General features: G+C 36.8%; 1 protein-coding gene across 4 annotated transcripts in view; it reads left to right on the plus strand.

Moving 5' to 3' along the window:
* Positions 1-27,758, plus strand: part of SUGCT (succinyl-CoA:glutarate-CoA transferase) — a 313,990-nt gene that overhangs the window by 26,745 nt on the left and 259,487 nt on the right. For 3 of the 4 annotated variants that reach the window (XM_032702459.1, XM_032702476.1, XM_032702467.1), the window contains exons 7-8: positions 12,514-12,605; positions 20,282-20,425. In XM_032702459.1, coding sequence (XP_032558350.1) covers positions 12,514-12,605; positions 20,282-20,425 — 236 coding nt within the window. The remainder of the gene's footprint in view (positions 1-12,513; positions 12,606-20,281; positions 20,426-27,758) is intronic. The other variant, XM_032702484.1, reaches the window with a different exon arrangement.

Below are 27,758 nucleotides of genomic sequence, written 5' to 3' on the forward strand. Positions count from 1 at the left end.
ATCTGGAAGATTTTAAGCATCTTCAGAAGCCATGAGCAGGCTTTTGTAAAGTTGTATTTATTGTGTTTGAGTTGTAATAGTCTAAAGAGAAGACACAAGAAAAGATCATGAAACATTTTGTTTGTTATCACTAAAGATTTCTCTCTTGGTTCCCAAATGAATTATTTTTTTTTTAGGGAATCTCCTGTCAAGTAGCATTCTTATCTGCTTTATCTTGTTTTATTAAACTTTTTTCCTTGTCTGATGTACTTATTAATCTTCATGATGATTGCAGGATTCTTTTTGTTTTGGTTTGGTTTTTGTTTGTTTGTTTGTTTTACTGTTTCAAATGGTGAGTTTTTGAGATTTCGCCAAAGAAGCAAGTATAACTAATTAAAATGGTGCAAAGATCCAGTGTCTTTGTTGTGCCCTTTGATGGTGTTGTCTGTGGGTGTTGCTAGATTTGTAGGGAGACTGTAAGTAGCTGGTGTTGACCTGAAAATGTTTCTTAGTAAGCATATGGTTTTCATTACTTATGTTTGTAAAATGTTATAAAATAAAACAGTCAGTAGCTAACAAACAAAAAGAAAACAGTTTTGGGTGTAGAAGACAGAAACTATTGAAAAACAGTCTTGTTTTTGTCATTTTTAGAGACCAAAATGGTGGCAATAACTGGCACTTTTCCGTGTACTTGATCATTAAGAGCATTTTGTATCCCAGTGTTTATGCCAACAGCTGAAACCCACTGATCTGCAAGTTGTCTTGTAGAGAAAACTTTGACATAGGAAGTTGTGGATGTTACTGTGAAAGAAGGGTGTAAAGAGAATAGTTTTGTGGATAACAGCCTTTTCATAAGTGTAAATTCTTGAGAAGAGAATAATATGTTATACAAGGGACAAGAATTAACTGTTAAAATTTGAGCAAAAAAATATTCCAATTTAACGTTCAGAAAAGCTTTCTATTAGACAAGATGACTTTTTGTCCAGGGGTATTGCAAAGTGAGGATAGGGTTACCTAGTGCCATTATGATCATGTCTTACAGTGAACCCTGACCACCATTTCAAGAGGAAAATTTGAGGCTAGAATTTTGTAACGTCTTTTAAGAGACTACATCTTTCAAAATAATTTTATGCAACTGCAACTACAAGGTGCTACTCATATAAAACTATAGTCTTTGTACAATGAGAAGGGACACTATATATCATGTACCTGCTCAGACATATAATATATGATTGTTTGTCAGTTTCTTTTATTTCTGTCAAGTTAAAGTCATGATCTTAAGAGATGTGTGAATGAATTTATTAATGAATTGAACTTCTTTTAAGATTAAAACTGAAAAACCTGAATATGGTATAATAAATGGTCTAGAAGTAAAGATATAATCTCTTCTGCTATAAGTTTTCTAATTCTGTTAACTTATTGCAGTTCTGAAAACCTTCACGAAGTGATGTCTCAAGATGTTTGAGTACCAATGTCCAGTCAAAAGTTTGTTCAGTTTTTCAGACTGGTATCTTGTTTTGTGGTGTTTTGTATTTTATTTATTTAGAAGGTGCTTCTCATCAATGAGATACAAGTCAGAGAATTTGATTAGAGGTATTGTGTTAGGAAAATATTTATAAAGGGTAAAAACCCAAGTATGCAAAATAGCTGTTGTCCATTACAGGTTTTTGTTTTTTTTTTTTTTTTTTTTTTCTGAAGGAAAAGATTCTTTTCACACATGACCATTCCTAAAGAGCTAGGTGGCAAAATCTGTTGGTAGAAAAATACTCAAGTTAGGCAATATATTGAATTAATCAGTTATTAGATTTATCTGTTTCAGGTAACCAGATGCATTTACTTTTTACCACTCTGCATATTAAATTCCTGTAAATGATCAGCCACTATTATAACACACTATGCATTCTGTAATCAGGGAATCTGTTAATGTTAAGAAAATTCAAGATCACTTTTAGGTGTATTTCCAAGAAAGGTTCATTCACTTTTGTTAATGTTCATTTAGTCTCTAAAGTATTGGTAAGTTAATGAAGCTTTCTACTTCTATTTGATCTGCAAGAACAGTTCATTTAAACTTCAAGATGGGATTTACACCTTCATTAGGTTGCATAGAAAATTAATGTTATATCAGGACTGCAAATGAAATCCATGTTACAGTTAATGATTTCAGAAATAGGAGGTAGGTCATTCTTTGAAGAGAGTAAGTGTTGAGTTGTTTACATATTTTGTGTCTGTAGACTAAAGAGAACTATTGGCTTGAAAGGACAGCTTGGATTTTTAAGAATGTGTTGCATTCCATGTAACTTAATCCTCTTGGGAATGAAACTTTACAGATTATTTTTTTTTTTTTGAAAATTTTGAGGAAATGTTTGGAAAGCTAAAAAATTTTCTTTACTGATTTTGAGTTCGTTTGACACACTTTTCCAGCTTCTGCCCCCTGAGGGACTAGGTATTTAATCTTAGAGAAAGAATTCAGCATCACAGTACACATTCTCACACTGTGCTTGCCTGTGCACATGCAACCCCCAGGTGGAGTGCTTAGTCAAGGTCAACTTCTTCACTGGACACTGCTGCACAGATTTGGCTGTCAGCATAACTATGTATAGTCACAACAAATGAATATTTCTTCAGGTAATATCGACTTTAGAATGAACATCGTTTCAGATGAGAAATAATTATGTATGGCCAGTCTTCGCGAACGAAGATTTGGGAAGGGTTTTTACCCTTCGAGCCTGCGCAGTGGATTTTTTAGGTGAGACGCAGTGTGCGCTGAGCTGAGCCCACCCTTTAATCCTGAGGTTCATCTGCCGGGGCCGAGCGAGCTTGGACGGTGGCAGTGAGGTCCTCAGGACGTAGGTTTGTATAGAGTGACCTTCTCTTAGATGGATGGCCTTACAGGGCTGACGAGCTCCATCTACCCGGGGGACTTTTTCTCTGACCGGGAATCGAACCCGGGCCGCGGCGGTGAAAGCGCCCTCTGGTGGTCTAGTGGTTAGAATAATTATGTAATTAAGTGATTACTTTACATTTCTGTCATGGGGTCATAGATAATCATGTCCTTATCAGAAGCTATGGTGTATCTGTGGCCTCAGAGTTTAGACTTCTCTGAGGCTATCCTGTCATTATACTGCCTGGCCATAGCATTATAAATATTCATAGAATATACACCTTACAGGTACTCCTTAGTTTTAAAACATTTTTTTCACTACAAGAAGTAGCAAGATTATTAGTATCTGTTGAGAAGTCTGTTGTCTTTCTGTTGACTCCTGACTGGTTTCCAGAGTTAGCCAGGTGTTTCTCAAAAATATTTGCTCCCTTACCTTAGTAGTAATGGCAGGGTGGAGGTGGGTGGGTAGAGCAGTCCTAGCAAAGTAGGTGAGGTTAGTACAGACAGTTTATCTCAGTATTTAGAGTTTCTGTGCAAGTTTTGCAACCTGGATGTTCTGGGGGTATGCCATTGCTACACTGCTGGGAGTAATTGACTGCATTATTTTAAAATTAGCATTTGCAATGTAAGTATTTGGAGTCATAAGATCAACTTTATCTGTACCAAGCAGGGTACAAGGAGCGATTTGTTACCATTAAGAGTGTGCAGCTAGGAATGTTGCGCAAGCCCAAAACAATCATGGGGAATTTGGGTGTCTATCAGCCTCCTTTAAGGTGGGGAATGAACTTTGAGTACCTAACCTGAGTGTCATCTAAAAGCTTTTAATTAAAATTATGTTTTCAGAAAATGGTCACTGTGATGCATTTGATTTCTGAGATAATGTAGAAGACTGACCCCACTTAGATTGGGAAGCTGCTTCTGCCTTGAAATTCAGACAGTGACAAGTTAAACTGTAGCTGACTTAGCAAAGAGAGTCATAGCAGCATGGGTAATTACAGTTTAGGTGATGGAGGGAACTTCTTGTAACTTAAATGTGGCATATTGAAAAGCTAGGAAATATGGCCCAGAAGTTTGGAGACCTGATTAAAAGCCTGTTGAGAACCAGGCTTGGGTTGTTTGAAATGATTTGCGGCTGTGTCCCAGAAGTTTGGTTGGTGCCCTCAGAGGAATTGCGTGAGGCTGGGTACCCAAAATCGCATGAAAATGGAACAGAGTTGGACAACTGGAGCGGCTGTTGTTTGTCCCCTTCTAGTCTTTCAGTAGCTAAATATTAGCAGAAAGCTTTGCATTTGATTTAACAATTTTATTTTATCTTTGCCTTCCAACATGTAACGCCTGATTTTGTTTGAAATATGGGGTTAGAATGTCTAAATCAACGTGTGTAAAAGCAATAAATATTGTACATATTTGCAATCATCAATTAGGAAATGAAATGCTTTTATCAGATTGATCAGATTTTATGCTTGCTGACTTAAGGCTTATTTTTTTTTAGCATCCTTTCATCTCTCTTGGCAGTTTGCTCTGACTTCACCTTTCTCCTATCTGTTCTCATCTCCTCTAAGCCTGCCTACCCAGGAAGTTGTACTTCCTTTCTTTTCTGAACAACACATGGCAAGCATTTTCCAAAAGTTGTTACTTGTTTTGCTAATGCACTTGGCAGCTCTGGCATTGCAAAGTTTCATATAATGCATCTGTTAGATTTTGGCTTTTGTCATCACAGAGAATTGCTTATGTTCTTCTGCTTGTTTCATTAATCTTTATGAAGTAAAGATGTAAGCTCTCTTTAATTGAATACTTTCCTTTGTCAATAGAACAAGCCAAAAGGTGTTTCTCATTAATTTGTTATTCAGCAGGGATAGCCATCTATCTGGATTGAATTTGTGACAGTGTTTAGTCCCTATTTGTAGAAATGCCTATGTTGAACATATTTTTCTATGTTTTGCTCAGAATATCCCATACAGCTTGACTTTGTAATGTCATTTGTCATGTGGGAATTGAGCTACAGGGAACTGGTCTGTGTTGACAGCATGTCTCTGTGTTGGTTTTTCCTCTCCTTTTAGTACAATGTGTTTTATATTTGGTCTTATAAAGTTTTATCATGCTATCAAATCAAGAAGAAGGACTGAAATTATGGCTTTTGGTTTTCTCTAGCATGTGATACAAATATTTTGGACACAGGTCATAATGAGAAATACTGACCTTTCTTTTTATGACACAGAAAATCATATTCAGACTATCCTGTAGCATTTAATTACAGGGCCATCATTAGCTTGTAAGCATACTTTATTGAAGTGAGAGTAGTAATTTCAGGTATTGAATAGGTTTTTGTCCCCTTTCCAGTTTATGTGCTTTTAGTAATTTTGAGAGATTTACTTCTTTCTGAGTTGTTTTGTGAAAGGTGCAAACTGTTTGTGACCCACTGCCCCGGGTTAAGTGCAAAATTTCATGAAATACAAATCAAATGCACGACAGCCTGAGAAATGTAGAAGCATTTTTGTTAACCTTTTTAAATATCCCAAATGAATCTAAACTAACCTACATAAAAATATTGGTTTAGGGTGATTGTCCATAAAGTGATGATATTGCAACACGTTACTGCCTGTTTATCCCGGATACTTTCAGGCCGTTCCTAGCTGAAATAAATTGTTTTTATACACACTAGGAATTCTGTCATCATATGATCAGTAACTCCTAAGCAAGGAATTGGGGTGTCCAAATGTGTATTCTGTACACGTCTTGGAATAGCATAGGATCTATAGACACATGAAACTTTATCTGGGACAAAGTCCTTTATTTGGTTTGTCTCCTTTCTTAAAATATATGTAGAATTTCTGCTATAAATGTATCAAAAAATCCCACTGTCATCTGGCAAAAAATGAAATAAAGCTATGTTGTAGCTCGTATGGTCATTCCTGGCTGGGCTTCGCGAATGAAGATTTGGGGAGGGCTCTACCCACGTTTGTTACAGGCACGCTGGTGGCTAAAAAGGCCAATACGAGATAGACATGTCCGGTTGCAAAAGGCACAGCAGAAAGACTCCTTAGGTGATATATTCTGCAAGACACAATTCTTTCTGCGTTGTCTTTTCTCCTCAAGAATGATCCTGTGTGCTTTCTCAAAAGCATCAGCAGCGTTATAGATGGTGTGTCTCCAGACCTCCTGATTGGAGGCCAGAGTAGACCAGTTATGTTGATCAATATGGCCAAGGCTGAGATGTTGTTTCAGGGAGTCCTTGTATCTTCTCATCGAAGCTCCTCTCTTGTGGCAGCCGGTGGCAAGTTCACCATAAATCAAGACCTTAGAGAGGCGGTGGTCCTTCATCCTGGAGACGTGTCCTGCCCAATGCAGCTGTGTTCTCAGCAACATGGCCTCAATACTAGTGACTGCTGCTTGTTCTAGAAAACTCGTTATGATACTACAAAGCTACGCTGGAAAGACACGCTAGTCTGTTTTTCTAGCAGAGTTTTTTGGTGGGTTTTTTTGGTTTGGTTTTTTTTTTTTTTCCTCCTAGCATTTTTAAATTTAGTGTGACATTTTTGAGCATGCAGCATTTGGCAGCTTGACTAATAACGCTTTTGTGCAGTCTAACAGCTTTTAATATTATTACATTTTTCCTAATCTTCAGCCTGACCTTTCTTACTTTGTAGTATTTGTTTTTGTCTCTCTTAGGGTGGATTCCAAAGCAAAGTGTGTCTCTCATGTGATAAATATTGACCATTTTAGAGCAGATAAACTAGCAGGAGATTGTTAGGACATATTATTTTTCCTCCAAACTTTTGTCCCATATGATACCTGCAAATATTATTTCTCCTGTGCTATGTTCCAAACCTTGAGTGCCATCACATGACACCTGCACACTAAACACAGAACTGTAAGGTTTGTTGTGTCAGAGGTGACTTCTGTATTTCAGACTAATTGGCCCCCTTTTGTCAGGCAGGAATGTCACACCAACCCTAGAGAAGTAACTAAGATTTATTTCCTGTTGAAGAACGTCTTTTTTTTTTTTTTTTTTTAAATATGTGTCTCTCAGAAATCTGGGGGAAAGAAATACTTTCAGTCCTTCCCTTTGTCGGGACTTGAGATGTATGAGTACCAATGTAATTTAGTTGGATAATAGTAACAGTCAGACTCTTAGATTTAATTGGAACGTGGATATATTGCCTATATTTACACGAAATCTATATGCTTCAATTCATTTTACCAAATGAATCTTCAATCAGCTGCAATTAGTGTCTTGCATGAAGTTACTTCTGTAATGATGCCCAGCTAGTGATGAGGATCTTAGTACTATTATAATTTCCTGTTTATCTTGACATTATTTTCTTTCAGTTTTGCTAAATAAATATTTTTAGACACCTTAAGTCTTCTCTTGTTGCTCCATATCAAAGATTTGGCCATCAAAAACCTGGAGGCTTTTTAGAACAGCTGTGAGCTTCATTATTCCATATTAGCCATCTTATTTTATAAAACATTAATTGTCATATTTATCCAAATATTGAACAAGTAAATACAGGACCAGAGAGACATCATATTTTTATGTTCAGTTAAGGATACCCCATTTTGAATATTCTTACACTGTATGTTATGCTGCAGACTAACTAAGAGAGATGGTGGAGACCTTGGTTTAAAAAAATTCTTTCAAAATTTTCAGTGGCAAGTTTGTCTTTAACTACATGGAAAGTCCTGAAAAACAGGGGATGCTAAATAGAGCCAGTAAAGTCCCTTTCTCCTTTCTTGTCTGAGCTAAGGGTACAAGATTGCTGGTGGAAATTGTGAGGAATTCAGGATGCTGGTGGAAGGCTATGTCATTTGCTTTGTAAATGTCTCCCATAAAGGCCCGTGTTTCCTTTAAGCTGATACGAAGTAGACAGTGCCAGTTCTTTCATATTTGTCTCGTACCCAGCTAATTTTGGTTGCTCACAAAAAACTTCAAACAGTAAAGGTACACTTTCTTACGTAGAAGATAGACTTGGCTGCAGGGTCAGGATAGGGAGAGGAAGATTTAGGTGTCACTATACTGAATAAGCAAATAACCCTTTAGTAGTTGTACTCTGTGGCATAGGGTCTAATTGGAGATCTGTAACCTTGGTGGTGTACTGCTGGGTTCAATACTGAGCCCAGTATTGCTTAACTTACTTATCAATGACTTGGATGAAGGGACAGATGCCTCAGCAAGTTCAGTGATGACACAAAGCTTGGAAGAGTGGCTGAATGCTGTGCAGCTCTTCAGAAGGACCTCATCAGGTTGGAGAGAGGCAAAGAATTGTCTGAAATTCAACAAAGGCAAATACAAAGTACAGGCTGGGGGCTGATCTGCTGGAAAGCAGCTCTGCAGAGAAGGACCTGGGAGTCCTGGTGGACAACAAGCTGTCCGTGAGCCTACAATGTGCCTTTGTGGCCAAGAAGGCCAGTGGTATCCTGGGGTACATTAGAAGGAGCATTGCCAGCAGGTTGAGGGAGGTGATCCTGCCCCTCTGCTCAGTCCTGGTGAGGCTTCGCCTGGAGTGCTGTGTCCAGTCTGGGCTCCTCAGTACAAGAGAGACATGGAGCTCCTGGAGCAAGTCCAATGCAGGGTGACAAAGATCTTTAGGGGACTGGAGCATCTCTCATATGAGGAGAGACTGATGGAACTGGACCTGTTCAGCCTTGAAGAGACAACTGAGAGGGGACTCTTATCAAAGTCTATAAGTTTCTGAAGGGATGGTGTCAGAGGATGGAGCCAGGCTCTGCTCAGTGGTGCCAAGCAATAGGACAAGAGGCAATGGGCAGAAATGATGCACAGGAAATTCCACCTGAACATGAGGAAGAACTTTACTCTGTGGGTGACAGCACAGTGGAACAGATTAGCCAGTGGGGTTGTGCAGTCCCCCTCACTCGAGTCTTTCTCACTTGAGATACCCGAGAACTGACTGGAATTCAATCTTTTTTTAATGTGCTGGAGCAGGGAGGTCGGACCTGATGTCCTCTGTTGTCCCTTCCAACCTTCCCCATTCAGTGAGTCTGTGAACGTCTATGTTTATGGTAGTTTCAAGAGCTTACTGTACAGATTGAATAGTGCTTTGACAATAAAAATTTTTAGGAAACACTTGGAGATCTCACTGGTGATTGTTGTCTTGTACCCAGTTTGATTGTGAAACTGATCTACATTTTACAGTAGAGAAAACCAGCTCATACTGCAACAATTTTGAGATCTAGGCACATGAAGATGTGGCAGTTATCAGAATAAATCATGCCTTCCTAGTGCAAGGTGTAGAATAGGGATTCTGGGAGTTGAATAGGGATTTAGCATGGTGCAACTTTCTCTTGCTCCTTGCAGATTCTGTTTTATACAAATCTAAACTTTATATGAGATTCAGCATCTAGGCAGCTACCTATGCAGCTGAAATGATTAGAAAACACTCAGTTTTATTAAATTTAATTTCAAATTCTTTTGTCTCTCCTCTGAAATATATTCCCTAAAATAAAAATATATTCACTGCATTTAAGGAACTAAATAAATTCTCTACTGTTAAAGACTATTTAAATATTGACTGTAGCTTAAAGGTGTTAAGCTTCACTAGAGGGGAGTGTAATCATTTCCTTTGTCTTGCCTTCTGAGACCATTACTGTTAAATCCATTCTCTCTATATCCAACTGGGATTATCTTTTTAGCCTAAAGTATTTTTCATTTTATCTAATCTCGAAGCCACTAACTATGTTTTACTAAACAGGAACCTATATTTAGGGTTAAGGGTGGAATTGCAAATCTATTCTTTTCATGCTGAATTCAAGTATGAGAGAACATAGGGTATTTGGACAAACATAAACTTCAGGTGGTATTTTTATATCTTTAAGAAGTTATTTTATATATTTATGTATATGTACACATATATATGCACATGTATGTGTATACATTACAGTTATGGTAAAATCTATGTACCAGGCTGAAATTTTTCTGAATGTAATTTTGGTCTCTCCTTCAAGCTTTTTGTGTTTGTGTTCATAGTTATTTCTGAAGCTTCTGCACTGTCTTGCTCCATTGACCTGTGTAGTTTACCAGAATAATAATGTTCAGCCTTTGATTTTTGTCTGGATAATGAGATCTTTCATTTTGGGCAATAGCCATTTTTCACTTAACTCCTACAAGTAAATGGCTACCTTTTCCCATATACATTTGTATGTCCACAGTTCCTGGGGCAAACTATTTCCAGTGAAAACAAATTTTGTCCCCACACTAACTTTGTACATTCAGAATTTAGATCGAATCAGAATTATGCCTTTTTTTTTTCTTTTTAATCTATTGGACCTGTGAAAACTAATTAAACACTCCTTAGGACCTCTAATTTTAACCAGAAAACCATTAAATAATACCTTTCATTTTGAAACCAGGGTGTTGTAGTGGAAAGGACTTAAAAAAAATTTGAAAACCTCACTAGAAAAATGCATAACTTATTGCCTGTTACCTTTCCTGAATTCAGTCTTTGAGGGATGGATGTTTGTCCTTTCCAGAAGAGCATCGCAAAGCATTGTATAGTTGTTCTGTCTACATACTACATGTTTAATTTCAGTTGTTTTCTGTTTATGAAAACATTGTGTGAGCAGATGTGTTGAGATGTCTTTTCTTTGCTAATAATTGAGGCCAGTACGTAATTTCTCACTTGCTTCAATATGCTTTTCACTATTCAATTAAAGTTGTTCTGAGTAATTTTTATTGAGCAAGATTTTGTTTTTGAAGTGGCCCCACACACTTAACTGGTTTTAATGCTACAGTTCATTCCAGTGAGATAATGGTATATGCCTAGTTAGAGCCTTCAGAGCATTTTGGGTGGATCCACTATATTTTATTGCTAGTCCTCTCTGTTTGAAATGACTACACTGTTCTTTGCTGTAAACTTATGGGTGTAAATATGAAAGGAAATGTCGCAAGTTCTCTTTGGGGTCTCGGAGTCAGCTGTAGTTAGAGACATGATTTTGAATAAAACTGGGTAAACTGGTAGGTTTTTTCTTCTCTATCTTATGAGTAATGATGTCAATAAGAATCAGATTTGACCATAAGGAAAGTGTTGCATTCTTTCTTCCAAAATGTTTGTTTTGAGGCTACATGACAAAGTCCAGTGGGTTGGCTGTAATATTCTGATACTCCCGGCGACGCTGAGTGTAGAAGTTGAGTTCCTCCACAGCTTTGCACAATGTGGATCTCATGTCTCCAGAAAAATATCAAGTAATTGAGATAGTTTGTGGTGTAATAGGGAAATCTGCATGGTTAGTGGATATTGTTTTGCTTGGTATGATATGTAAATTGAAGTAACGAAGTGCTTTAACTCCAGTTTAAAGTGATCGTAATTCCCTTGCACTGTACATTAGAAGCCATTTATGAATTTTGTACATAACAGCATTTGCCCAAGTGGATGAACTGAAGAAGATTATCCCAATGAAAAATGGTTTTTAATTGTCTGCTGTAGTCAACAAAGCCAATCTTTAGACTGTCATGTCTACTGAACAGACTGCCTGTATATTGAGAAGATTCCAGGAGAATAATGAAAAGGAATCTAGAAGACTCAGAAATTTTTATCTTGCAATATATGTTGATATAATGTAGTATTAATACTGTCCTCACAGCTAAGAATAATACAGAAATGTTGCCTTAAATCTATCAGCCAAACTAGGAATCTTGTCTGTGACAAATATCTCTTAACTACTCCTTTGGCCAGGGGATTTCTCCTGGAAATATCTGAAAAGGGAAATGAAAGCATGAGAATAGCTTTTGAATTTGCTACCTCTGAGGAGGACAGATGCTTAAATCTGATTATTGAGGGCTCTGCCATTATAGAACTAATGGAAACCATCAATCAAATGTTGTTCTTTCTCTGTTGACTTTACCCCTCTGTGGTGGTGGTCACTGGTTCGAGTGACCTCAGTGGCTTGTACAAGACTTCCTCAACTGGAAGATTTTGTGATTGTTGTTAGAAGAACGTGGTGAGTATAGCAGAGAAAAGCAAGAGAGCATCCTTCTGGCTACAGCTGTTAGTTTTAAGTTAATTCTACAGGTGAACAAAACTGTATTTATGTAGTTCTGTAAAAATTTTTGGTATTTTGTATTTCATTGTTGCTAACTCCTGGCAAACAGATTGTGTGTACTTGCTAAAGGGCCAGCCTTGCCATCTCTTGTAAACAGTGTTCTGTTTTGAAGGTAGCTCTGTGTAGATGTGGAATAAAGTAACAGAAATAAGGGGGGAACAATTCATGTGTTCCACACCATAGTGTCATGATTTCAGTATCATTTGTAGTATTCAAGGTATCCTTATGTTAGAGTGGAGATAAAACACAGGCAACATGGGCTCTGTTGGACACCAAGTGGAGGCCTGTAGAGAGCCTCTAAAATGACATCTGAGTTCGACCTCAACTGACCCAGCAAATTAAAAGAGTAATTCTATCCAAAGTGAATGAAACATAGCAGAGACAGGAATCTGTCTAGTATTAAGATCAAACATGTCATCAACCCACAGAGGATGAATCCAACTGCTTACTCTTAAAATATGCAGGAATAAATAGAATACAATAGCATTCACTGGTTGTACAATCTGGACAACTTGCGAACAAAAGCTGAGAAGAAATACTAGTTTATGTTGTACTTGTCCTTGATTGAATTACTAATTGTTCTGTTTCTATTTTAGGTTATGGTCAGACTGGTCCAGTGGTTCAGAGAGGTGGATATGACTCCATTGCTGCTGCTGTTTCTGGTCTCATGCATATCACAGGGCATGAGGTATGGTGCTCAACCTACAAATTTAATACAATTTTTGTGCCATATACCAAAACTGTTTGCTGCATGGAACAAGTTAGCCTATGCTAACACATCTGTTATGCAAGCCCTCCAAGAGGTCTCATCTCTGGGAATCTAAGATATCTCACTCCAGGCTTCCAAAGCCAATGTCCCAGAAACAGAAAATGAAAGAAAAAAAGAAAAACCCTAGATCTCCAGGGAATAAATTGACAATGTATGCTAACCTGTTAGTGGCCACTTGTTGTCACTTAAAGAGCTGTAATAGACACATTGATGCCTGGATGATGGAACCATATGTGAAATCTCACTGATGCTTGAATATTGATATTCCCTCTTTAAAAGAGGGAACTGTGAAGCTATGTAGATAACTCTGACAAAAAGTTTTTTCAATCATTCTGCCTGGAAATAAGCAGAGAGATGCCATTAGTAGTTCTGGAAAGCTTTATGTGCTCCTAATTCCGCTGATCTTTGGTAGTTGCAGTAGTGCAGGAAGCATGACAGAGGTAGTTCAGTTATCTGGATTCTAGGGATACATAAAACGTGTGTCTTCACCTCAGAAATAAGCATTTTCTTATGCTGTCTTGAATCACCTACAGATGCAAGGAATGCAGCCTCCAAATGTCACTTCTCAAGTAAGGTGGTGTTACAAGTCTGTTCTGTGACTTTGTAAACACTACAAAGTGTTCTGTGGTGGTGCTCCTGATACTCCGGAAGCAGTAGGGCAGATCTCTATGAACTTGCATGCCCTAGATAAACAAGGAGTTCATAAAGTTTCTCTACTTAGTGTCAAATACTCATGTTTGAGTAGGTTGTTCAAAGCTAACCACACATGATTTGGACTCAGCTCTACTGCAGGGTTGATAGTCTGCCAAATAGACTTGTTTTCTGCTGAGAATAATGGCAAACATCAGAACTCTGTGCTTGTGGCAGTTATTGTTACCAGAGTTGTCCTTTCTGTTAGGAAAAAAAGAATAAAAATCAAGTATTGTTTGACTGAATGAGCTGAAACATCTTGTGCCTAGTGTCCTGAAACTGTTTGTCCATTTCTGCCATGTTATTGATACATACTTATAGGATGCCCCATCTCAGAACACGAGAAGACATGAGTGCAGTCCTTATGGCTCTTACTTCCCTTCAAATGTGTAAGGCACATATACACTAAGCAAAGACTGATCACAGTAACTGTAGTGTAAGTAAATTTTACATCTGGACCATTGTTTGCAGGGTGGAGATTAATACTTCCAGTACAATGCCAGAAACTTCATGCACACTTCAAAATATACCAAACAAAATTAAAAGGGAGTATAAGCCGATAGAAGGAGCAAATGCTGTTAGTGCAACACGAATAAAGGAAAGGATGTTGAAAAATTGAAAAACGTAGGATTCTTGTAAAGCTTTTCAATGATATGGGAATGACAGAAAATACAACTATTATACTGAATAACTGCATGTAAGTTCTATTATGAGAGTAATAGTCCTTGGTGGCCATTATGAAGATGGAATTTATTAAAAGATTGTATTAAGATCTACACTGGAAAACCAGATGTTCACATCACCTCACCAAGACTTGAGGCAATGTAGTCATAGGAATTATTTAATCATTGTCAGTAACAGCTTTGTCTGTTCACTGGGGCCTTTTAGTAATTCATTCAAACTTAGTCACTCTTTTGCATGATTAAAATAAACATGCTAAAACTTGCTTCTTATTTTTCTTTATTTGAAGTTGTTCATACAGTATTTCCTCAGTTTCTCAAAGCCATTTTTTGATGTATAGAGGGACAGTTTTCTTTCAAAGACTCAAGTAGTCAATGACTCCAAAGAAGCAAATGTGGCTTTTGTTGATGTTGTGAAAATTTACTCAAGTGGCTTTAAAATCATATTGTATACTTCTTTGAAAGTTACTTTGAAAGAGAAAAGTCAAATCTTCCATGTTTTTCTTACGTTTATATTCATGTGACTGAGTTATGCTTAAAATTCCACAAAACTAACTCTGAACAAAAGCAGAAAACCTTGTTTCAGTCAGCATGTAGAAAAGTGGCCAAAATAAAGAAGAAAAAAGAATCTTACTCACTCTTGTATGGCGCTTTTTAAAATAAAGCTTAAATTATTTGTTGACCAGATAACATGGAATTTATATACTAAAGGTAATATGTTCATTTGAAGCATACCCTAGTAAACGAAGGTATGATTTTTTTTTCTTAAATGAAATAGAAAAGACCACTCTTATAAACTGGAAAAGGAAAAGTTATAACAGACGGTGTCAGTTTTGTATTGCATTGCAATAGCTATAGATAATTCAGCATAACATCATCAGTACAACAGTGCTCTGTGGAAACTTCGGTAAACAAACCATTGAATGTGCTTGCAGGATGGCTTTGGAGGCATCAACTTATGCAATAGACAAATTATAATGAATTTGAGCAGGAGCAACAAAATATCTGCATACATGACTGAAGTGCTTAATATTGAGGTATACATATTCACAGCTCCTCACAAAGCATTTTAATAATAGGATACTAAACTTTTGTCCTGTATCTGACATTTTAAAAATGTATAGATCCAATAGAAGTACATATTCCTGCATAAAAAAAAAAAGTCAATGGTATGTTTTACCTTTTCCTGCCTGGAAATAGAAGTTACTGATATCACTTAATGTTAATAAGTTTGAAATGCTTCTGAGCATATTCTGAACCTGGAAATCAAACTATAACTTCTGCAATATTGTGAAGTTACAGGCACAAACAGATACATTGTGCTAGTGTGGTTTTTGCTGGTTGTACAAAACCAAACACGGTAGAATACTATCTTTAAGTCATGTGTCCATGTACAGAAATATACATGGAATTCCAGCTCTTACACACGTGCTTGATTACTTCTGTATTAGAAATGTATGACACCTGTGAAATCTGAAATTCTAGTGTGTTTATGAGGGGAATCTGTTTTGTATAAATCGGTAACACAAACCCATTTTGAATGAAAGTAGTTGCTTCAGGCCACATTCAGGTTTTCTTTACATAAATTAAAATATGCTAAAGGACAGAGTTTGCACTGATGACACTTTTATTGTCCTGGATAACAAAATTTATAGATATATCCTAGTTAAACACCACATTCAAGTTTCGTATTTGATGAACAGAAACTTTTTACTTAATATATTCAGATATATCAGTGCCAGATGAATATCCTTTTGATGGACATTTCTATGACTCATTAAGGCAATAACTTGAAATTAATTAAATAAAGCCCAATTTGAATACAAATCCCCTTGCATCTCCAGGTTGATTATTACATGGAGTTTTCAATATTCAAAGTATTTTTATGGTGGTGCATTCTTTCCTGCTGAAGAAATATTTTTGTTTTACTGAATATCAGACAGCAGGACATGATTGGAATCTACAATCCAGAGAGACCATTTTTCAGCTTAAATTTGAACAAACTATAACAAAGGAGTGTGCCTGGTATATAGCTCAGAGCTGTTGAAAAATACAGCCATTGCTGGTTCATATTAGCTCCAGCAACTATTTCACATCTGTAAAGACTACTGGACTTAGAATGCTTTTATTAAGCAGGTCATTTCAAAACAATTTTCATTTTTAATGGATGATTTTTACATTATTGTTGTAAGTTTGGGAATAGAAAATATGTCAAGGAGCAAAAAAAAAGATTCAGGAAAGGAAGCTTCCAAAACATGTTGTGGCTATCTCTGGGCCAGAATATGCTGACAAATTGTAAGGAATTTAGCAAGCAGCAAAAATTAGGCATAAAAGTGTAAACTGGTCATAAGATTGAGCAATAGTAAAGCACAGTGATGTAAGAAAAGGTCCGCTCTACTGGCATGAATCTTTTTCTTTTCAAATGAGAAAAGGGCATGTCCTGATGCTGCACCTAATTAGGGTTCAACCCAGTCTTTGAGCCCTGATGCAGCTTTGTTTGCTTAAGGCACTTCTTCCTGACTAGGGCTATATTTCATCTTTCTACCAGAACAGTAATACCACTTTTGGCCGAGAGGGGTGGTGGTGTTTGTTACTTTTGAGTAATTTCCCTGAATCAAAGATACTGTATAGGTCCTTACTTTGTTCATGTAACTGAAGTTAGCTACATAAAAGTACTGCTGTGCTGTCAGAAGCTCTGTCTAAAGGAAAGTATTTCTGCGTGTGTGTAGCTTTATCCTTGATGTAAAGCAGCTTCATTTCCCTTCTTCTGCAGGACAGAGATGAAAGCCTGAATGAATCTGTTTCACAGTACTTACGGCTAAGCATCCTACCACCGAAAGGCTGGTTTATGGTACAGGAGCTGATTAAAGCTGATTAAACGGTGAAAAATGGCAACTAGTCATGAACCTTGGTAGGAAAGACCAAGGAAGGCTAGAAATTTTGTGGACTTGTTCAGAATTATAGGTCGTGAAGTGTTAGGGTAAAGTAAGGCTAACATGTTAAAAATAACAATAAGAGTATCGTGCTAGTAGTTTGTAGGAGTGTTCTGTAAAGGGAAATCATGAAAGTATTTTAGAAATAAAGTGAACTTTTTACTGAAGCAAATAAAGTGTTTGCTTTTAGACAGCAGGTAGTTTAGTACTTGATGAGGAAGGTGTGGGAATCAAGCAAATTCATATGTAATAATCTATTGGAATAGTCCTGATTTCTGAATCTTCAAAGTGTGGTTTTCTCATTCAAGGGTGAAATTAATGACACTTTGAAAATGGTGAAAAGTGTTTTCAAACTAAGAATGTTGCTGCACATGTGTTTGCAAAATCTAAAGTATTTTTGATTTTTTTCTCAACTCAGTGAATGTAATGGAATTACTGTAATGAAGAAAGAACAATTTAACAAACTGAGATCTTGCAGCAGATAATAGGGGGGAAACATTTTTAGGTTTGTTTTCTTTTTTGCATTTTATTTCTTAGTGATAGCTCTGCAGATCAAAAACATTCCAGTGCTAATTAGTTTTTTCAGTAGGCCTTTGGACACATATAAAAGAGAGCAACCTTCTTGCCTGTTTTCCTCCAGAGCTGGGTACAATGAGAGTAGTAAATGGCTGGAACCTTTGAGTTGTCTTTTCTACTGGGAAGGTGAAGTGGCTTGGTGTAGAGTGTGGAGAAGGAAGAAATAAAAGGTTCTTCAAAAAAGTAGTACTTCCTAAAGCAGTGTTCACTTTAATGTTGTGTGGTTTACATATCAATCTATAGATATCTAGGCTATAGATAGCCACAGACTAATCCTTACTGCAGTTTGAATGAGAGTAATTCAGATTTTTTTTTAACTTTGTCATATTTGATACAGATTTTATAATTTTTAGTCACTTCCATGATATGAATAAAATAGCAGCCTTTTCCACCTTACATAGGAAATATTGTCCTACTGCCTTTTATTTCAAAATTGCTCTATTAGTGCAATTAATAAAACAATAAAATTATTTTAAGAAAAATATTGTAACTTATATATGACTTGACACCAGATTTATGTAAATCCTGTTAGAGTGCAAAAGAAAAAAGATGGTGAAGATTAATTTTCTTACATGAAGTCAAGACACTCTTTTAAAAATAATTTTAATAATTATCAGTTACTCTTGCAATCTTGATTACAAGATTACTGTTACAATAATTACACTTAGAAGTTTAGATATGGCTAATTAAAATAATTCCGTAAATTAAATTTTATTGAACTTATGCTACATTAGTTTAAATACATTTATGGGTACTTCACAAGCAGTTATTATTTATCAATTATACTGATTTTGAATTGTCTTATGATGGGTTTATGGGGGAGCTAAAAGTCTGGAACAGTCCCATTAGCTTTGCACTTCTATTTTTCTTCAAAACTTTAAAATTAAAAAAAAATACTTCAAAACAAGGAACTGCTGTCAAAACCTGATCACCTGACCTCAAACTTTTCAGAATAGGAAACGGGAGAATGTCTCAGAAGAAGCACTTTTAAGATCTTTTGATAAAAGCCTAGCTGGACTGAAATTAGAAGTTCATTTTGCCATTGATTGCAGAAGGGTTGTATTTCATGCCAATGATTACAGAAGTTCTGAAACACATGAGTAAAATGAAGATTCTTCCCTTGATGCCAGAAAAGGGACGACATACTGAAAAAGGATATTTGAACCAACAACTTTTCAGTGATTTCAGTCAGAAGCTCAGGAATTTGCCTGTCTTTACGTGTGTAATGTTTACATGTCTAAACAAAAAGTTGTTCTTTTTTTCTTGCTAGAAGCCTGAAGTGTGTATACTGGAAAATACAACACTGACCTTTGACTGGGGGAGGGACAGAAGAGAAGGGAGAAAAAGGGAGTGAGAAAAATGAAGCAATATGGTTATGCCTTTCAAACAGACAGGCACCTGTGTCAGCACGTCCTGGAAACTGTTTAGACCTTTGGCTTCTGGGCATGACAAAATTTGGTCTTCACTGGCTTCTCTTGTGTCTAACATTATCTCTTTTCTTTTTGCACTGGTAAGTTGAAGCATTATGTTATTAGGGACAAAAAGTTACATAACAAATCATTCACAATTTGCGGTATGCAGCATCATAAAGTGACAGTTCTGTGTATCTGCTGTAAGAATATCTGGTTTTCAGTGGTAGTTCTTATACTTCAGTTCACTCAAAGATACTGATTTCTGGCATTGACTGCAACTCTTTGAGTGCAACCATCCAGCCAATTTCTTATCCGCCAAGTGGTCCATCCATCAAGGTTATGTCTCTCTAGTTTAAGAGACCAGGATGTCATGTGGGTTAGTTACCTGCACAAGTCCAGGAAGATGACATTAGTCACTCTTCCCTTATCTACAACTGCTGTAACCCCATCATAGAAGGCCACTAAATTTGTCAGGCACAGTTTGCCCTTAGTGAAGCCATATTGCCTGTCACAAATCACCTGCATACTTTCCATGTGCCTTAACATAGCTTTCAGGAGGATCTGCTCCATAATCCTGCTGGATATGAAGATGAGACTGATGGGCCTGTAATTCCCTGAATCATCATCTTTCTCTTGTTAGAAATGGGCGTTATGTTTCCCCTTTTCCAGTTAGTGGGAACTTCACTGGGCTACCATGAGTGGCTTAGCCACTTCCACTGCCAGCTCCCTCAGGACCAACATCTGATGTATGTCATAAGGTCCAATAGACTTGTCCATGTACAGGTTCCTTAGATTGTCTTGAACCTGCTCTTTTCCTACAGTGTCTGGGTCTACAGTGTTGTCTTTCCAACAAGTACTAGGATGGTTGAAGTCTTCTATGAGGACCAGGGCTTGTGAATGTGAGGCCACTGTTATCTCTCTGTAGAGGGCCTCATCCACACTGTCCTCTTGGATGAGCAGCCTGTAGCAGCATTGTAATGTCACCTGTAACTGCCCTCCCTGTGCTCTCCATCAGCTTTTGATCCATCCCCAGGTGGAACTCCATGCGCTCCAACTGGTCATTTATATAGAGGGCAACACCATGTCCTTATCTCCTCTGCCTGTCCTTCCTATCGAGCTGATATCCTTCCATTCCAACACTCCAGTCATAGGAGTCATCTCACCATGTCTCTGTGATGCCAATAAGATCATAACCCTGCACAGTTGTGTTGTTTCTGCTTGTTTTCTTCCCTTTTTTTTTGTTTGTTTTGTTTTGTCTATTGTTTTGTTTATCTCATTTTGTTTTGGGGTGTCTTTTTCTTTAGGATGGGGAGCCGGTTAGACCGGGAGTAGCAATGACAGATCTTGCTACTGGGCTGTATACATATGGAGCAATTATGGCTGGTTTGCTTCAGAGGTATAAGACAGGAAAAGGGCTGCACATTGACTGCAATCTCTTGTCAACTCAGGTAGGAGTTTAAAAAAAATTTCCTTTTATTTCCTTATGTTTGAACCTAAACCTACCATTTGGACACAAATTAATATACATTAGTTACTACAGCTAATGATGACAAATAATAATGACAGTAATGGCATTAGTGATAGTTTCCTTATTCTGCCACTCTGGTAGTGACCATTTTATATGACATGATTATAGTTACTGTTGCATTAAGTTTGGCTTTCACTTTTTACATGTTCTTGGAAAACACAGGTTAATCAAGGTTTATAATATCTCTGAGATTTTAACAGTTGTAGTAGGTGATTTGAAATAAGACAAGTATAAGTGGTGAAACTGGTTTTGGGGCCTTGGCACTGGGCAGTGTTACTATCAGAGTGGCTGAATAACTTGAGCAAAATCACCCAGAGTAATCAAGTATCACCTAAGTTTCAAAGTAATGTAGTCCAGGAAGTCTGCCTTTTGGCTCCGGGAATTAAAGAATAAAGTAAACTTGAAGATGCAGCATTTTTTCTAGATGTATTGAAGACAAAATTGTTTTGATCATGAAAGATATATACTACAAATAATGAGAACTTTAAATTTTCTTTGAACACTTAAGCACCAATGGTGCAATGATTTATAATTTGTAAAAAGAAAGTGATGTTGGTATGAGCTGCATGTGATTGAATGATATGTTGTCTTGCTGATGTAGGTACTTGCTGGTACCAAACAGGTATATTTTGCAGAGGAATTTTTGTTTATGTTTTAAAATGTGCATCAAAATTATATGAAGTTCTAATCAAAGCTACTACAGTGCTCCATTTTTTTCATCTTTATTCAATTGTATTTTTCTTCACATTGTATCTGTCAGTACAGTTGAGAGATGACAGTGGCCATTGTGCAGGTGGGCCAGGTGTGAGCAGGAGGTTGGACAACATGATCTCCAAATGTTCCTTCCCACCTGTATCATTATATAATAATAGTGATTGACACTAATGATTGAGGTTGCTCTTGTTTTAGTACCTACTGCTCTTGTCTAAATACCTTCCAAAATCAGATCTGGAAAGGAGGGGAAGCCCTTGCTTAAATCAACAAAGAAATTTTCATTTGTTTCAGAGCAAATGTTTGTAAGGACTGAATTTAATTATACGTAAATATATTTGTAAGTAGTGTGTCTGCATTTGAAAAATGTAATAAGCAGTTTAGAAAAATATTTTAAATGTATGTTAAATACGTTTTAATAGTTAGGGGTTTTTTATGTTTAAGATATTGTAGTGTTCCATATTATGGCAGCTTGTCCTTGATCTTTTTCATTTCTAATTTTATTAAAAGGATTTCTGTATTTTTTATTAATGTATTCTGGTTTTGTTTGGTTGGTTTTTTTTAGTTCCTTATTCTACTGGTTTTTGCTTTTTTAAAAAATGAAACTTTCTTGATTTTTATTAGGTATTTTATCAAATGCTGAAAGTAAAAAGAGTTGAAGTTAGGTTTTGCTGTAGCTCTTGTATTTCAGCTTGGTACCTCATTTGTCTTTAGAATCTTTTTTCTGTGTTAGGATAGATTTAGCTCTGCACAAAAGTGTTCTTATATTGCAGAATTTCTGTCTGAACTTCCACAGCATTGTCCTTTAGGTCACTCACTGGGATACATAGGAAAGGGATTGAAGACCTGGATAAATGTTAGTGAACAAAGCATGTGAGGTGGTGTTTGTCTTCTATATGCTTAGCTGAAAAAGTACTAAATGGTGAAGGGAAAGTTTAGTAGTTTTTTGAGATTTTCAAACATTAAATCGTTCCATGCTTGTTACCAAATTATAGTTGTCTAAAAGGTATTAACAGGTAATTCCATACATGCACATTCTCATTGAAAAATAAGTGGTTTTATTTACTTCAGTGTTGGATAAATTAAACTCAAATAAGTTGGTATTTTGGAACAGTGTATGGGTATAAAATGTTATTCAGAAAATGGTGCTTTTGTTTTAGATAATCCTGTTACTTCAGTCCAAATTAATTTTAGGGTGTTGGCCCAAGACTGCAATGAGAACATATATTCAATTGGAAGAAGTGTTTGTAGATGAGGTGGTAGAGTACCAAAAATAAATCCATGTTATCAATTCTATTAAAAATGTGTTAAAATGAATGAAGTAAAATGTAGCTGACCGCTGAGCCTCCCTCAGAGAGAGCATCTAGTTTTTCTGGTTAATTTTCTTTCTTTTTGCAAGACTGGTGGTTATTTGTAAGTATTTAAGGGTGAGTTTAATAACAGTAGCACAAATCTGAAAATTAAATAAGTAAATAATAAAATTGCTCTTACAGGACTTCTGATGGTAATGGATTTTTTAAAGGAAAGTTAGACAGTTACTGTGATAAGACCCATGCTTTCACAGGGATTAGGGTTTTACATCCAAGTGAAGATACCTAAAACTATCTCTTCCTCATGTGATGAATGTTTAAAAAGAATGACCTTTAGAAGTTTCTCATGGATGCTGCCAAAACGATAAGGAACCTAAAGCTGTAGACTTTTGGTTTGTTAGTTCTTGTTGCCATTGATTAATGATGGGATCTAGAGGTCAAACAGATGTATCATGATAACTTTTCCTTCAGAATGAGTTTCATTGAAGTGTAATATTTTTTAATGAGAAAAAAGGAATTTTCTGTGTGTAAAACAAAAGCGTTACCGAACCATCCTCCTATTAATAGTGTTGCAAAAGCAGGGACTTGGATGAAACTTTTTGGTTTTGCCAGCATTTCATGCACTGAGCTAGCGTAGGAGTGTACTTGCATCTTTTGTCCAACCCTTTGTTTTGAACTGAGAATTGTGAAGCTGGCCAATACATATGTCTTCATTGGTCAGTGTTGATGTCTTTGATTATGTCAGAAATTAAAAAAAAAACCAGGAATTAAGGCACTCAAATAATTAGAAAATCATGAAAACTGCATGGTTTATTTTATAGCAAAAAAACCTAGCATGTACATGTCCATCTGTATCTGTGCTATCACTTTTCTGCATGCCTTATAGGATTGCAAGAGGATTTTTTTTTTTTTTTTCCCGGAGGGTAGGGCTGGAAAATGCTTTTGATACTAATTTCCTGCACAGATATGCAAATGACAAAGAGCATTGAGCTGAATTCAACTGCCAATGAAAATGATCTGAAGCTTTTTAAAGAAATATTCCACTGACTGGCAAGTTAGTTTTGTATTTAACTGGTCTGTGTAGCACCAAATTATCAAGTGAAATCCTGTTCTCTGAAGATATATTATTTTTAATATCTTAAAAAGACGTCTTTCTTTCAAATTCTGTGTAGCAAACACTTATTGCTACCAATTTCTTTTCCCATAACAAAATAGGATTCTATGATTTTGTTGACAAGAGATACAGTGACTCCTAGGATGTGGTTTTGCAGTGAGCACTAACTTTCTATATCTCTCATCTATAAACTTTTAACCCATGTTGTACAACTCCTTTGAAATTTTTGACTTTTAGATGATTCATAGTTGTCAGCTCCTGACCTTTCAGCATTTAAAGTGTCCTTTAGATGATACTAGTAAATAAGAAGGAAGTGGGTTTTGGATTTGGTTCCAATTATGCAATTGTGCCTTTTCTTCTGTTGTGGCTTAAAAAAATCTCTTGGAAGTTTTAATATCCTTCCTTATTTAATTACAACCAGGCTTCAACAAATGCTTTAATAAGTGGGTTTCTTTTGGATTGAAAATCTGCAAGAAGTATTTTACATTTAACATTTCTGCAATTTTGAAGTGTATTTTTTCCCAGATTCCACAGACAGGATAATGTGGTTAATATTGTTTGTATTATATGATTGTTCATCAGGCACTTCTCTGCTTCTAATTACTATGTTTTGGTTTGTATTTGCCATAGTAAACTCTTAACCTTCTTAAAATTTTGAAGTGACCCTAAGAAAACCTAGAAAATTGGTATAAAAATTATTTTCTATATTCCATCTCTGTGCTTAATTTGACAGTGAGTTTATTCAGGTAATGATGAGATTTAGAAGCAATTAGTTTTTGTTTCTGCATCACATTTTCCCGAGATCACTGTGTTTAAGGCTTATCTATTTAAGGTGCTTTTAGTGCTGTCTATTCAGGGCTTTCAGGGCATGTCTTTTACAAATTATCGGGTATGGGTGAAACTGGCAACAATTACATACTTCTTGTAGGACATGTATGGCATCACAGAATCCCTGAGCAGTAAGTTGTATGACAAATATCAATCTTGGAACTTAAATGCTGCTCAGATTCATGACTGTGTCTTGTTCTCTGCTTGCTGACAGTCGTGAGTTGACTGAATACAGAAAGAAAATCTTCTTTTTAAGAGGTCATTGCTTCTGGTGACTTTGGAGGCCAACTAGGAGGACTGTAACAGAGTTGTCTTGTTTTGGGTATGATTTGAGAAAGTGGGTTTTTACGAGCTTATAAAATGTCATCTTTGCAAAACATGGTATTCTTAATCTCCATCATAATAAAAAATTGAGTATGTGCTATATGGAGATGTCATCTTTTCACTGTATAGCTCTGGTACTGGAATAAAATCTGAATTAATACGAACATTTCTTTAAACATCTACTGTGCTGTAAACTCTTTTCTTGGCCACAATTCTTAATAATTTCCACTGAGGACGTCAGTGTAACTAAGAACAGAACTTGTCCCTCTGGGTTTTAAGCAGCCAGTATTTGATTGAATAGACCAGAAGACCATACTAACATGACAGTAACTCAATTTAATATTGGCCTCTGTGGTATGTGTGTTACGATTTCTAATGATTAGTTACGCAGTCATTGGTAGAATATACTCCAACTTGATCTTGGCTTTATTTAGTTGCTTTTTTTACTCTGTAAACAGAGTACATATTCAAAGTGCAAGGGTATTTCTTCTTTAGCTGCTACCTGACAGTAAATTCTCTGTCCTTTTGTTTTCACTACCGTTGTTCTGGTATGAGATTGAATGAATTGCAGCTTCATCTTCTATGTTGATCTGCCTCTGTCATCAATTAGAGAAGGACTAGGAAGGAGATGGAAAAAATACGCCCCTTTATTACTAAAAGAAAATAAAAGTGGCTGTCTGGAGTGGATAGGGGAGAGAGTTTGAAGACAAAGAAGGACATTTCTTTTAATGAGTTTATTATTTAGATGACCTTTAAATAAGAGTGTAGTCTTGGGAATGGAATCAAGATGTTTATTACCAGCAGATCAGGAATTGTTCTGAGTATTAGGAGGAGGATAACCTGGGTAGTTGAAAAGAAAGGGGAATGATTTAAGCAAGTGTACCCCAAGAGCTCACCTGTCCCTCTAAACTCATAGAACTTTTCAGAAGTCATTCTATAAGTTGGTCAAATTTGGATAGAACCTTTTAACACATTATGTGTTATTTGTTAAGATAAAGAGCAAATAAAACATTTTACCTTGATGGAAGAGATTTCAATTTTACGTAATGGAAAATTTTAAGTTAGGAAGATAACTGGTTGTTATGTGCTGTTGAACCTCTGGAAATCTAGTAAACCTTAACAAGTATGGCATTTTGGGTTATGCTAATGGAATGCTAGCTAAGGTTTCATACTGCTTGGTTTGATTACTTCAGAAACTTTGTTCTCTAGTCCTTTCATGAGCCTTGTTGCCCTTCGCTGGACATGGTCCAGCACCTCAATGTCCTTTTTAGAGTGAAGGGCCCAGAACTGAACTCAGTACTCGATCTGCGGCCTCACCAATGCCAAGTACAGGGATATGATAACTTCCCTAGTCCTGCTGGCTACACTATCTTCATACAGGCCACGATGCCATTGGAATACCTGGTCACACTACTGGCTCACATTGAGCCAGCTGTTAACCGGCACCCTCAAGTCCCTTTCTGATGAGCAGCTCTCAAGGCACTCTTCCCCAAGCCTGTATCATTGCATGGGATTGCTGCAACCCAAGTGCAGGACCCAACACTTTGCCTTATTGAACCTCAGTCCTTAGCCCACTGTTGAGTCTGTCCAGGTCTCTCTGTAGAACTTTCCTGCGCCCGAACAGATCAACACTCCCATCCAACTTAGTTTTGTCTGCAAATTGCACTCAACTCCCATGTCCAGATCATCAATAAAGATATTAAACAAGATTGGCCCCAGTACTGAGCCCTGGGGAAGACCGCTAATAACTGGCCACCACATGTATTTAGCTCCATTCACCACCACTCTCCAGGCCCAGCCAATCCAGCCAGTTTTTTACCCATTGAAGAGTCCCCCCATCCAAGCCACGAGCAGCCAGTTTTGCTAGGAAGATGCTATGGGAGGCGGCGTCAAATGCTGTACTGAAATTTAGAAAGACTACATCCACAGCCTTTCCCTCATCTACTAAGCAGGTCACTTTGTCGTAGAAGGAGATCAGGTTGGTCAAATGGGACTTGCTTTTTGTAAATCCACGTTGGCTGGGCTTAATCGCCTGGTTGTCCTGCATGTGCCGTGTATCGGCTCTTAGGATGAGCTCTTCCATGAACTTACCCAGAACCAAGGTTAGGCTGACAGGCCTGTTGTTCCCCAGATCACCCTTCTGACCCTTCTTGTAGATGGATGTTACATTTACTAATTTCCAGTCAGCTGGAACTTCTCCAGTTAACCAGGACTGCTGGTACATGATTGAAAGTGGTTTGACAAGTTCTTTCACCAGTTCCCTCATTTCTCTGGGATGGATCCCATCATGGCCTATAGACTTGTGTGTGTCTAGTCAAAGTTCAGTTATTTGTAAAAATGCTTTACCTTGCTTGGAATGAATATTTGTAGTACTATATTTCTCTGATAAACATATGTGAAGTAATTTTCATTCAAGCTTACTCTGTAATAAAACATTTTGGTTTTTTGTGGTACTACAATTTTTTTTTTGATTAATTAAAGAGTAACTTCCTTCTTCAGGGTATCACTTACAAATTTGTTGCCACTGTTCAAAAAGCATTATCATGCAGAAGTGCCATGTCTTCCACTCCAGACTCATTGGTAATACTCAAGTCAAATAGAACTTTGGACCACATTTCTCTGACTTGCATTCTGTTTAACAGCTCAGTAGATGAACCACATCTGCATTGCAAACAGCATTAAAATGCTCAAAAAGTCATTATGGGCATTCATTAACGCTGCAGAGGCACAGAAATACATTCTTGCACATTGCAAAGCATACTATTTAAAACATTTTGTTCCATTGCATGGATTTGTTTCTTCCATCATCCCTGTAGTGCATTAGCACCAAAGTACTTAATGGGCAGTGACCGGAGATCTTTCAGAAATAATGCCATTGTTCTGCTGAGAAAATTACTGTAATGAACGGGAGATTTGGCTGTGATAATAAGGGTGGAATATTTGAACATTTCTCACACAACCAAATA

The sequence above is a fragment of the Chiroxiphia lanceolata genome, chromosome 1, assembly GCF_009829145.1.
Source record: "Chiroxiphia lanceolata isolate bChiLan1 chromosome 1, bChiLan1.pri, whole genome shotgun sequence".
Taxonomy (NCBI): domain Eukaryota; kingdom Metazoa; phylum Chordata; class Aves; order Passeriformes; family Pipridae; genus Chiroxiphia; species Chiroxiphia lanceolata.